This window comes from Heteronotia binoei, chromosome 1, assembly GCF_032191835.1.
Source record: "Heteronotia binoei isolate CCM8104 ecotype False Entrance Well chromosome 1, APGP_CSIRO_Hbin_v1, whole genome shotgun sequence".
Taxonomy (NCBI): domain Eukaryota; kingdom Metazoa; phylum Chordata; class Lepidosauria; order Squamata; family Gekkonidae; genus Heteronotia; species Heteronotia binoei.
This window is the reverse complement of record NC_083223.1, coordinates 219,177,160-219,191,030: the sequence shown is the minus strand read 5'-3', so window position 1 is coordinate 219,191,030 and position 13,871 is coordinate 219,177,160. Positions and strand designations below refer to the sequence as shown.

The following is a 13,871-nucleotide window of genomic DNA, read 5'->3' as shown; positions in this document are numbered from 1 at the left end:
ACTTCTGTTGATACAGCCCAAAATTGCATTTGCCTTTTTAGCCGCCGCATCACACTGTTGACTCATGTTCATCACACTGTTGACTCATAAAAACAGTGAAAAGTACTGGGCCCAGAACCAAACCCTATGGTACCCCACTGTACACCTCCCCTCATTCAGATGAAATGCCATTGACAACTACTCTTTGAGTGAAGTTCTCCAACCAGTTTCCTATCCACCTAACTATTCTAGAGTCCAGTCCACAGCCATCTAGTTTACTCATCAGAACATCATGAGGAACCCTGTCGAAAGTTTTACTGAAATCCAGGTAAACAATATCAACAGCATCTTTTCAACCCAGTGAGCTCATCACTTGATCAAAGAAGGAAATGAGGTTGGTGTGGCAGGACCCACTGGGGACAAATCTGTACTGACTTCCCCAAATCATCAAGTTGTCCTTAAGATGCTCACGGATTGATCCCTTTCAAATCTGCTGCAGTATCTATCCTGAGACAGAGGTCAGACTGACTGTCCTGTAGGTTCCTGGGTCATCTGCCCTCCTCCAGTACAGCAGCACATCTCCTGTCCTCCAAGTGGTCTAGAAGATTATGGGTGAAGGCTCTGCAAGCTCTCTATAAAATTCTTTGAGCACTCTCGGGTGTATACTGTCTGACTTACAGGATTTGTCCTTGTTCAATGCAAGCAGGTGCTCCTCAACTACCTCTCTGCCCATGTCAACCAGCAGCCCAGACACCATACCTTGCATACTACCATCTCTAGATGAGCCTGTACTCTTCTTCAGGGGAAAATAATTAAGGCAAAATAGGCATTAAGCCTTTCTGCTTTCTCTGTCTTCTATCAGAATTTCTCCATTTTCAACCAGCAGTGGGCCCACTGCCTCTTTTTATCTTATATTTGCTCCTCACATGACTGAAGATTTTCTTGTTGTAGTAAGCCTCCCTGGCTAGCTTTAGCTCACTGTGAACTTTGGCCTCTATAATGGCTTATCTACAGTGCCTAGCAACCCGCAGATACTCTTCTTTAGAGGTATGTCTTTGCCTCCATTTCTTGAACATTTCCTTTTTTCCCCTTAGTACATCACAGAGGTCTCTGTTCATCCATATTGTCTTGGATCCCCCACCATGTTCCCTTCTTGTTGGAATAGCGAGGATCTGAGCTTGTAAGAGCTCTTGTTTTCGGAGAGCCCACCCCTCACTTGCCCCTTTCCCTTCCCAGGGTCTTAACCATGGAATGATTCTCATCATGCCTCTGAGTTTATTAAGGTCTGCCCTACTGAAATCTAACATACACATGTGGCTATGAACTTCTTTGGTCCCCCACAGCAAACAGAATTCTAGCATAACATTGCCATTGCCCCCTAAGGTCCCCACCACTCTCACTCATCTACCATCTCTTGCCCATTGGTCAATATTAAGTCAAGTATGGCTGAGCCCCTCATAGCATCCATCACCATTTGACAAAGGAAATTGTCAGACAGATGTGTCAGAAACATGTGTGATTGTGGATGCTTTACAGAGTTTGTCTCCCAGCACGCATCAGGGAAATTGAAGTCACCCATAACTTCATGTTATGTTGTTTGGATACCCTGTCATGTTGTTTAAGGAGGTCAGCATCCACCTCCTCATCTCAGTCAGGAGGTCTGTAACAGACCCCAAGGACATTACTGCTTGTCCTTCCTTCCCTTATCTTCACCCAGATACTTCCCACTGAGCTATTGCCCTCCTTCTCCAGTATTTCCTGACAAACATAAGAACATAAGAACATAAGAGAAGCCATGTTAGATCAGGCCAATGGCCCATCCAGTCCAACATTCTGTGTCACACAGCGGCCAAATATATATATATACACACACACACACACACACTGTGGCTAATAGCCACTGATGGACCTCTGCTCCATATTTTTATCTAACCCCTTCTTGAAGGTGGCTATGCTTGTGGACGCCACCACCTCCTGTGGCAGTGAATTCCACATGTTAATCACCCTTTGGGTGAAAAAGTACTTCCTTTTATCCGTTTTAACCTGTCTGCTCAGCAATTTCATCGAATGCCCACGAGTTCTTGTATTGTGAGAAAGGGAGAAAAGTACTTCTTTCTCTACTTTCTCCATCCCATGCATTATCTTGTAAACTTCTATCATGTCACCCCTCAGTCGACGTTTCTCCAAGCTAAAGAGCCCTAAGCGTTTCAACCTTTCTTCATAGGGAAGGTGTTCCAACCCTTTAATCATTTTAGTTGCCCTTTTCTGAACTTTCTCCAATGCTATAATATCCTTTTTGAGGTGCGGCGACCAGAACTGCACACAGTACTCCAAATGAGACCGCACCATCGATTTATACAGAGGCATTATGATACTGGCTGATTTGTTTTCAATTCCCTTCCTAATAATTCCCAGCATGGCGTTGGCCTTTTTTATTGCAAACGCACACTGTCTTGACATTTTCAGTGAATTATCTACCATGACCCCAAGATCTCTCTCTTGGTCTGTCTCTGCCAGTTCACACCCCATCAACTTGTATTTGTAGCTGGGATTCCTGGCCCCAATGTGCATTACTTTGCACTTGGCCACATTGAACCGCATCTGCCACGTTGACGCCCACTCACCCAGCCTCAACAGATCCCTTTGGAGTTCCTCACAATCCTCTCTGGTTCTCACCACCCTGAACAATTTAGTGTCATCTGCAAATTTGGCCACTTCACTGCTCACTCCCAACTCTAAATCATTTATGAACAAGTTAAAGAGGATGGGACCCAGTACCGAGCTCTGCGGCACCCCACTGCTTACCGTCCTCCAAACCCTCTCCTCCTATACAGTGCCACTCCACCTCCTCTTCGACCCTTTGGATTTTTTTGAACAACTCATATCCATCAACTACTACATTCTAGTCATGGGAATCATCCAACCAAGTCTCTGTAATGCCTACTAAATCATATTCCTCTGTCTGCATTAGAAACTCAAGCTCTTCCTTCTTATTGCCCAAACGTTTGGGCATTGATACATATGTAGGTCAGGCCCTTGCACAAGAATGGCTCCATTGGACCTGGCCATCCCAGGCGGGCCTCTGTTGTTTGCTCTCATAAGAACATAAGAGAAGCCATGTTGGATCAGGCCAATGGCCCATCCAGTTCTTCATTTAAATTTCAGTGCTGGCTGTCTCCTTCCCCTTATGGTGTCAGTTTAAAGCCCTCTTGATGGATCTGTCCAGGTTTCTGCCAAACACATTCTTCCCTGACCTTGACAGGTGAAGTCCATTGTGTGCTAGTTGACTGTCATCCAGAAAACCTACCCCGTGGTCCCGGAATCCAAATTGCTCTCACTGGCATTGCCAATGCAGTCAGTGGTTCACCTCCATTATCATCTGCTCTTATTGTATTCCCCTTCCTACAAAAGGAAGGATCAAAGAGAACACCACCTCTGCCCCCATTCCCTTCAGTTTCCTCCCAAGAGCTTCCCAGTCAGCCTTAGTGCTTTCAATGGTGTTCATACCATGTCATTAGTTCCCAAATGGACCATCATGAATGGGTAGTGACCTGTGGGTTTGATGACTTTTGGGATTCTGTCTGTAATAACTTTAATTTTCACCCCTGGCAAGCAACACGCCCCCCAGACCAGGGGTCAGGCCTGGACACATAATGTTCCATACCCCTCAGCAGAGTCATCTATGACCAACATCTTCCATTTCCTTCCCATGCCATTTCTTCATATCTCCCTGTCTGAGTGCCATCTCACTCAACGTCTTTGGGGTCCGGCTGTAGTTCTCTGGGGAGTCTCATTAAGACAGTCAACCACACTGTTTTCCCTTTGACAGGTCTCTCCTTCCCTATGCAGGACATCAAGACTTCTGTTAATTAACTCCTCCCCTTCCTTGATTTCAGGGAGAGTAGTAATCCTTTCCTCCAGGCTCTGAACCTTCTCTTCTAAGAGTTCTATCAACTTACACTTCTGACAAGTATAGTCCCTCAGGGAGGAAGACAAACATCGGCACTCCCCGCAGGTGACTGGGAATGGTCCATTATCATTCATTATCATTTCCCAAGACACTTCCCTAGAAATACCTTGGTGTGTTGATGTACCCTGAAACTTAAGAGAACCAACCAAATGGCTATCTGTGCCAAAAGGGGTAAAGCACAATAATGCAAACTTTTCTGAACTACCTATGGTATCTCCAGGCCTGATCCCCAGGCTAAGACCTTCAGTTCATGCCAAAGGTTCGTACCTCTGGGGAGGAGTAGCCTTGCTATTTAAAGGCTCACAGACCCTACCTCTGACTCAACAACCAGAGCAACAGTAGAGGGCAGGCCAGAAACCACCCCCAAGCAAGCAGGCCCTCGTCTCTCAACAATGAACTAGACAAAAAGCACACAGAAGCAATCACAAACCCCTCTCCAGCAGGCTCTAAGCACTCACTCCCCCTCACACAGTTCTCTCACACAGCAACCTCAGTTAATGCTCCTCAGCAGTTTAGGAAAAGCAAAACAGCGATTATCATTATCTAAAGCTGTTGACTGTCTTATATTAAAAAAACCCAATTAAAACATTTTGAGTGAGGAAAAGAAATACTTGTCTTTACAAGCAGTTCATTCATTCAAAAATAGAAAATAATTCACAGGAGTTTTTCAGTGCTGTCAAATTTATCGAATTTTCTATTGAGAACTCTGAAAGATAAATGGGGGTGTGTGTGGCTTTTTTCTGGAGTCTCCCCCATTTCTTTCCCTGGGCCATCACATTTCTACTGCCTGATTGTTTTCCATACACCCACAGACATTTACCCAACCATGAAGTGAATTCAGTGATTTCTGCTTGTCCTTCTCTCTGTGTGCATATCAGAAGCAATGATACATGTCATAAATTCTCTTATATAGAATTAGCTCCATATTTTTATTCATGATTAAGGGTTCAATACAGCCTTGTTATTCAACAGTTCCAACCAGCAAAACCCAGTCCAATAAAGATATATGACCGTCACCAAGTTTGCCTGCCTTTGAAAACAGACTATACTAAATATTCAACTACATATTTTAGAGCTATCTGGTTTTGATTAAACTTTATTTAAATATTCATCTGCTTTTACATCTGACCAGTCAACCAAAAATATCCACAATTTGTTGGGAAACTGCTGTAGATAGGATTAAGGTGTACATGGAGCTTTCCCCTCATAACTTGTATACCACAGTTTTTCTAAGTGCGCAGAGTGTTCTGCATGCGTTCTATCTTTAGAAAAACTCTGTAGAGTGGAAATGCTATTTTCCCCCATTACATGTAAGGAACTGAGATCAAAAGACTGTGAATTATCTAAGGCCACTGATACTTTACAGCTGATTTGAGATGGGAACTGAGACCTTAATATTAAGCTATTTACATCATGTTAAACCACATTATTAAATGATTATTTGTCTTCAGCAGCAGATTACCCCAAACATGCACATGTAGGTGCCCTGAGAGTTTTGTAGCCAAGTTAAGTCCTTCACTTCTAAGCCCTATCCACTTCAGTGAGGAAAAGGATATGTATGTGCCTACAGAATCACTGTGTGACTCAACAATAATGTTGTTAATCCAGCTAGTGCTTCGTTCTAAGTGCATGTGGCCCTTTGTGCATATGTGTGTGCATGTGCGCACAAAGGCATTCACCCAGCCCTTATAACAAATACAGGTTTTACAGTGCCACCCTAAGCAGATCTACTCAGAATCCTGCTCAGTTATATTCAGTGGGCTTTATTCTTGGGATCATGTTTTTAGGATTGTATTGATATGTACCTAGCTCACACAATGAGATGGACAACATGTTATGAATATTGCACAACAGGTCATTCTCTAGACAAAATACCAAAAACAAAACAAAGAAAAAACAGCATATGATATACTAAGTCTTACACTGAGGTACAGTGCAGCTTTGTGGAATGTTACATCTTATATAAGTTTACATAAAGGTGTCAAAATATAGAATTGCCCACTGCCCAGTATACTGAGGCATTCCAAAAATCCCCCCCCCCCTAATCTAAAATGAATTAAGACAGCAACTAGAGCCCTGGAGAGGGGGTGAGGAAAGCTGGTGCAGTAATTGATGGTAAGCCTACTTAAGATACATAAAACCGGAAGTGATGGCTGTGATTATTGCTGAATCAATTTACTGTTGGATCAACAACAGTCTCATTTGCACTTAGGTACTATTGAAGAATGCATTTCTTTGCTACAATCTCTAAAGAAAAACTGTGTTGGTTGCAATAGCATGAAACCACCAGCTCTGCATTCCTATGCTTGTTGTGGTTTAACTAGCAGTAGCCTCCAAAAGAACACACACAATCATAATAATAGGGGATAAAAATCCTTGGAAATACTTGAAAACTTTATAGGAACAAGTCAATTATTGCGAATGGAACTATGTAAAAAAATAAACACTATAGCCATCTTTATCTGGCCTTAGTTTTGCAAGATTAACACTGCCTATCAGAAATTTTCATACTGAACTTTACGAGATTTCCCAGTTACACATGATTTCTCACTCATACCAAGATACACCATGTGCCAACCTTGTAACTGGAATCAGTATTTGTGTAACACATCACCTACACATTTATGTAATCCATGTAACCTGCTTTGTTATGGTCTTTCCTTCTTAAGCCATTCTTTTACAGGAGGATAAGATGAGGATTCCCACTGGGTATGATTCAGCCAGCATTAAGAACTTCCAATGACTTCAAAGAGTGAAACAGCATTAGAGCTAGTATGAAGTAATAGAACATGGGGTGAATATATTAGATGTCATACAGCAATTTATATTCCCTGTTAACATTTCCCCCCCCCCCAAAAAAATCAAATGCTCCCTGGTTCTGTGGACTAAAGGGAACTTCTGAGTTCAGACACTGTAGATCTTTTTTAGAAGGCAATATCAGACCTTGGCCTCTATGCTCTCCAAGTTAACTGGCTGATCACTTTATGAAACAGGACACCAGACAAGATGAACCACTGCTCTTATTCAGCCAGATTCTTTTGTTCTCATGGCATTCCATGACTGACTAGAGTGTGGAAAGATGAGCAAAAAGTGTAAACGAATGTGCACTTGATGTTTTTTTTCCTTGATACTGTGCCTTGGAAAACCAAGGAGAGTTCATCTTCCTCGGATCGACCCTCAGAAGAAACTCCTCCTTTGCACAACCGACAGCGAGTAATAGGGGAGAGGGCATACAAGAGCAGGCTAGGAGCTGCTCGGATGAGGCAGAAGGGGTGGGGGGGGGGGAGATGGAGCGAGTGAGGGCGGCTGTGCAATCCGAACGAACCCTCTAACCTCCTAGAATCTGCCCGACCTCTCTCAATGTGATCAATTCGAGTCAACCGGCCCCTTCCCTGCTTCCTGAGTTCAACAAATCCAATCAGCACCCGGGACAGATTCACAACCCCGAAAAAGCCTCGAGCGAACGGATCTGTGGTCCCTGGACGTTGCTCGCCATCAAGCAGCCCAGCTCTGAAGATGAGCGCTCGATGCAGCCCGCCGTCCTTCCCACTACTCTTTGGCTTCCAAAGGGAGCCGAGCTGTGGCCGCGCTCTTCGCGCTGGGCCGTTCCCTGGGGTGGCTGTCCGCAGCGAGTCCCCGAAACCACCGACTGAATCCGACGGAACGCGACGGACTACACTCGGAAATGCAACGGCAGCCCTCGGAAGAGATGTGAGGCGAGGGTGGGGATCGGGGCCAAGGAGAGTGTCTGCGCCTCTCCCCTCCAGTCCTCGACCTACAGTATTAAGCTAAAGAGTGCCTGCTTAGCGGAGTCCCTCGAGGGTTCACCCGGAGTCCCTTAGCTCCTTGTTTCTTCTGCCTCCAGAAATCGGCCACGGGACACAGCCTGGGTTTCGCACCCACAGGACAGTGGGACAGGAGGGAGGGGAGGCAGGAGGGCAGCTGCTGGTTTCCCTCCTGTCCTGAGTAGCTCTGTCTGTCCGCAATTCCTTTCTCTCTCTCTGGCCCCAGAGAAGAACATGATCAGAAGAGTCCTGCGGGAACATGGCAAAGGTCCAGCCCAACATCCTGTTTCGCTAATAAGATGCTCTCCCAGCCAGCTAGCAGGGGGCATGAAGACGACCCCCCCCTCCCCGGCCTACGGTTGTTCCCCCCAACAACTGGACATGGGGGTTTCATTTAGCCCTTATGATGTGTAGCTCTTGAACAGATGGTGAATTTGTCCAATCTCCTTTTAACACCAGTGACCCTCAGCACATCTGGCCACTGTGAATTTCATAAATTAATTGTGCACAGTATGCAAAAAGTCTTTCCCTTCTATCTACTGATAATCAGCTTCTACTGATAATTAGTGACCGCTCCCCCACAATTCTGGTATTAAAGGAGGGGGAGAAAACTTATCTCTCTCCCATTATTACAGGATTTAGAAGTGACTCAGTGAAACTGATTGACTGCAGGTTCAGAATGTTTTCTGCACACCAGGCTAATTCCTAAAGGATGGCAGTCAGTTGGAGCAAAGTTACAGGTGTCCACCAACATCTTAAAGGAATAAGTCTTTAAAGTGCAACTTATTCAACTTTTCCACACCATGAATTATTTGATACTGTCCAGTTATTTGATATTGTCTATTACTGTCCAGTCTGATACCTTTTAAAGCAGAAGTCTGCCTTTATTCAGTAGGGCTTATTCCACTGTAACTGTACTAAAGCTGCAGCCTTAGTGTTCTTTTTTCTAAACTAAAAAGACACAAATGCTTTCAAGGAATATGGCAAAGTCTGATTTGTACAAAGGCACCCCAGATCAAAGTCGAAGAGACCCAGAGAAGTTAAACAGTTCTTTAGAGAAACAGTAGACATCCTCGTGAGATCAGAGGGGGGCAACTGATGTAAAATAGTCAAGGAAATTGCTCTTCCATCTCTGCAGAAAAGCTTTCTAGTCACCTTTGCCTCCTCTCTGTAGTTCTGTCCTCTGGCAAACATTCTCCTCCAAAGATACAGCTGTCCAGTCCTTTAAGTATTGTCCTTGGATCAAATCAATATCAGGACTTTCCATCCTTCATATACCAGCTCTGGTATCAGCAAGGAGCTTTCCCATCCATGTTTGGGAGCATCCCTCAAATGTCAATCAAACTAGCCCAGGAGCTGGAAATTTACAAGTACACTGATCTGGGAAAGAACAACAGATGCATATTCCAAAAAGAAGTTAAGGAACTTGGTGTTCACTGCAGCTTTCATTAATCAGTTGACATGGAAGGAAAAATAAATTTAAGCCTCATGAATCTCAGAGACAGAGATAAGCATTGGCTTAATTTTTTTTCATAAAAGGTCTTTTTTAAAAACATGAAAATGGCCCATACAAAATTAAGCACTTACGTCTCACTAACTTAACTGAAGTGGTATGTGCTTAACTATGGCAGAATCATACCCATCTCTCTTTTTTTTAAAGACCAATAAACTTTTATAAGTGAATTCTGCATTTCTCATTAAGCAAACGGTTCCCTTTTCTAGCCGCTCTTATTAGTTTGATACCAAAACAGAAGGGTTTAGGGGCTGGCCCCGGCGACCGCATCAGATGCGGATTCTAGACAGATCTCCACCGCGGCCTCCCCGTCCAACCAGCTCCAGCACAAAGTGGTTATGTATACATATAAACAGAGTTTAAGATCCCACTGTCTTAGGCCAGAGATCTTCAGCCACAGAGGACAACGCGGAAGGAGCGTCAGCTCTTCCCCCACCAGATACACAAGAGGGGGAAAGGGTTTTTTCCCCCTTTGCAAGCAGGTCTTCAGGGGCAGCCCTTCATCGCGCCGTCCCTCTTACCTCTTCTTTTCCTTTTCAGCTGTCATCCTGGAAGCTGCTGCTCTGCTGCTGTTCTCCCGGCGGCTGCTTAAGTCAGGTCCCAGGCTAGGCAGCAAAAGGGCTCGTGCGGGCAAAGGAAGCCCAGGCAAGGGGGCCTGGCTCTGGAGGGCGGGAAGGTCCCTGGAAACCTTTGATAGGTGCAGGCTGGGCTGGGCTCCTGCGCTCGCTCTCTCTCCTGCACTTCCTATGGTTAGACAGGTTGCCTCTCCGCCAACAAGGTCCACCGCTTGCGAGGTCCCTCTGCGTCCTCCCCAGCCAAGTGCCCGGGCTGCGATCTCGACCGAGTCACCCCTGAGCTGACTATACAGTCTCAGGACACTGCCGAGGATTGTACAGCCGGCTCAGGGGAGAGAGAGTGGTCGTGAGCGCCGCCGCGGCTCCTGCTTGTCCCCCCAGCGACTCTGAGGCAGCGGCGCGCCAATGGCTCGGTTTAAAACGTCAAGCTTCGGCTGGCCGCGGAGGGGGGCAGGCTCAGGCTCTTGAGCCCTGGCCTCTGGCTCCAGTGGCGGCCGCCGACTGCTCGGCCTCCAATGGGCAAGCGAGGCGCCGGGTCCTGGGCCCGCCTCCGCCCCGCCTACCCGCTGAGCAAGTTTCCAGGACTTGTTGATAGGAGGTCATCGGAGTTAAGTGCGGGTGGCTTCGGAGGAGCCAAGCCTCGGCCTCGGGATCGGTTGGCTTCCTGACTTGGCCCGTGTGAAGACGCAAGACCATGAAGCTTTAGAGGCGGCTCTTAAGGCTCCTCCTCACAACAACCCCGAAAGGTAGCCCGCTCTTTCTTATGGCGCCTGAACTGCGCGTTGCGCACCACGAAGAGCTGGAATTCTCCCTGCACGCAGTAAACTGGCTGCCAGGAGGAGCCTTTTGCTCTCTTCCCTGGTTCCCCAAGCGCAGGGAGATTACGAGGCAGAACATCCGAGGGCCTCTCTCCTGCCGCCGCGCAGCTCCTCCCTGTTCCACAGAGGCAACGTCAGAAGCCCCAGAAAAAAATGGGCAGAGGCAGAACTGCCCCGCCTCTTCGAGCTAGCCGGGCATTTACCGGTATCAGACACGGGGTGAGTGGTGTTGTGTTGTGAGAAGACACCCCCCCCCCCCGTGTGTGAGTTCTGCCAGTTCCAGAAGAAACCACATTCAGTATAGTTACAGGGTAGTAAGGAGGTGTATGCTGCGAAAAGTTCTCACACTCTGAAAGTAGCACAAGATTGAGGATCAGTAGCGGGCCCAAGGCTGCTTCCTGGATTCCTGAAAGAAGGAAGGAATCCGAGGCTTTCTGGTTCACTGCTTAGTTCCTTGGGCACTAGGTAACACAGCCACTTTGAAAACATCCAGAATGCCTTTCCGTGATCACCACTGGAATCAAATTTACTCCATTATCAGAAGCAAACCCCATATCGGGCTTAACAGCTTGACCTCTTCCAGAATAATCTCTTCCCTCCTCCTTCATTACTGCACACACGCACACACTTTTAGCATCCAGCCTAATGCTAAAGTTCTTCACAGTTCATCACTTTGCAGCTGAAATAGCAAAGAGTCCTGCCCTATGCATTGAGAACTTTGTGGAGGACCATGAGATTTAACAAAAGGAAGTATCTGCTATGATCTATCCATCTAGTCAGAAGTTGAGCATAATTTGTCAAATGCTGCAAAATGAGCCCCTAGGTAAGGTTACCACTGTTTATCATCTTATGAACAGTCCTAGCATTCATCTTATTAATGAGGCGAATTGAGTAGGTAATCTTGGGTAGGCTTAACATGACCTCAGTCACTAGTAGGCATAATCACATAATTTTATTTAATTACTTTATTATGAAATAGGGACTAATAATGGGTAACTAATATATTTCTAGTCGCTGACTGTACAAGGACTATAGATGTCATTATTTTGATCAATGAAAGATGACCAGTTAGGGAAATGACTGAAAACATCCGTGAGGGAATCAAGATTTCCCACTCACCTACCTCCAGCATCACATGCATTTATGGCTATCTGGTATTCTTCTTGCTGTTGCTTCCATGCCTACCTTTTCCTATTCCTTCATCTTTCTCTCTGCCTGTTGTACTGACACTGTTTTTTCCATTGCTAGGAACAATGAGCTGAAGAAGATGATGATGGTGATATTGGATTTATATCCCACCCTGTATTCCGAATCTCAGAGTCTCAGAGCAGCTCACAATCTCCTTTATCTTCCTCCCCCACAACAGACACCCTGCGAGGTGGGAGGGGCTGAGAGGACTCTCACAGCAGCTGCCCTTTCAAGGACAACCTCTGCCAGAGCTATGGCTGACCCAAGGCCATTCCAGCAGATGCAAGTGGAGGAGTGGGGAATCAAACCCAGTTCTCCCAGATAAGAGTCCACGCACTTAACCACTACACCAAACTGGCTCTCCTCCACTATAAGATGCCTAATATGGAGAAACAATGGTTTCTGGTTAGCACAGGTGTCACACAAGGATGATGAAGAAGATACTGAATTTATACCCCACCCTACACTCTGAATCTCAGAGTCTCAGAGCAGTCACAATCTCCTTTACCTTCCCCTGCCCCCAACAGACACCCTGTGAGGTAGGTGGGTCTGAGAGAGCTCTCTGAGATAGCTATGGCTGACCCAAGGACATTCCAGCAGCTGCAAGTGGAATAGGGAATCAAACCCAGTTCTCCCAGATAAGAGTCCACACACTTAACCACTACACCAAACTGGCTCTTTTATCCCTGTTTCTTCAATCTTAAGTGCAGAATGTACCACAGGGAAAGCTGGATTAGATATAGATGAAGGTGAAGTGAAAATTAGTGGAAGGAACATCAACAATTTGAGATATGCAGATGATACCACATTACTGGCAGAAAATACTGAAGACTTGAAAATGACTACTGATTAATGTTAAAGCTTAAGTGTAAGGATCTGTCACCAATAATCAAGATCATGCTATGCTGCTTTCCATTATATGTATGTGTGTGAAAGTTGGACAAAGGAAGGAGGAAGAAAGATGATTAATTTAAAATGTGGCATTGGAGGAAAGTATTATGGATACCATGGACTGCCAAAAAGAAAAATAAGTGGGTTCTAGATGAAATCAAGCCTGAATTATCCTTAGAAGCTAAAATGACTAACTGAGGCTATTATACTTTGGTCACATTACAATAAGACAGGAGTCACTGGAAAAGACAATAACGCTAGGAAAAGTTAGTTGCAAGACCTGAGCAAGGCTGCTTACAACAGGACAATTTGGATGTCATTAATTCACAGAACCGCCATAAGTTAGAAGCTGTTTGACAGCAGATAACACATACAGGGCTGCTGCTTCTTCTGAGCAGGAATGCACAGGAACACAATTCTGGCTGGCTTGGCACCAAGGGGTGTGCCCTAATATGCAAATGACTCCCTGCTGGGCTTTTTCTACAAAAAAAACCCTGTGCGAAACAATGGTGATGTCAGGGGTGTGGCCTAATCCGCAAAAGGTTCCTGCTGGGCTTTTTCTCTTTGTCTATTAAAAGAAGCCCTGCATACACACATCTGAGTACATGCTTTCTTCCTCCACACTGAACTTGTAAATTAAGTAGATGGATATTATAAACATCATACATTTTCAGTATGTTCCTTGTGCAAGGATATTTGAACTTTTATCATCCTCATCATCTTGTTATACTGCTCAAGGAATTGAGTTATTTTTATTGGAGAGAGGAAAGATCATCATCATGACTTTTACCCTTCCTTTCTGCCTTCATAGGGCCACCAAAGGGGCTAACAAATTAATTTTTCTTCCACTATCAATACAATATCAAATGTGTTAGATCTTGCTTCTTCTTCATACATCCTTCACAGCTTTTTATGAACTATTCTCACTTTGTGTCAAAAGATGTCCAACTAGCCTCAACTAGGGCCACGGTGTTTTTGACCCTGGCTCCAGCCTGGTGGAATAAGCCTCCCGTAGAGGTCAGGGCCCTGCAGGACCTTTTGCAGTTCCACAGAGCCTGCAAGATGGAGCTCTTCCACCAGGCTTTTTAATGAGGCAGCTGGTGTCATTTTACCATTTATCCATCAGGCCCCTCCTGTGGCTTTGTCACTCCT

The 13,871-nt window shown here is 45.5% G+C and overlaps 1 protein-coding gene across 1 annotated transcript in view; it reads right to left on the bottom strand.

The window, feature by feature from the left end:
• LOC132577943 (endothelial PAS domain-containing protein 1-like) overlaps positions 1 to 10,283 on the bottom strand; it is a 189,294-nt gene extending 179,011 nt beyond the window's left edge. Inside the window, exon 1 of the mRNA XM_060247736.1 lies at positions 9,769 to 10,283. Coding sequence (XP_060103719.1) covers positions 9,769 to 9,794 — 26 coding nt within the window. The 5' untranslated portion in view covers positions 9,795 to 10,283. The remainder of the gene's footprint in view (positions 1 to 9,768) is intronic.
• Between the last annotated feature and the right edge of the window lie 3,588 nt (positions 10,284 to 13,871).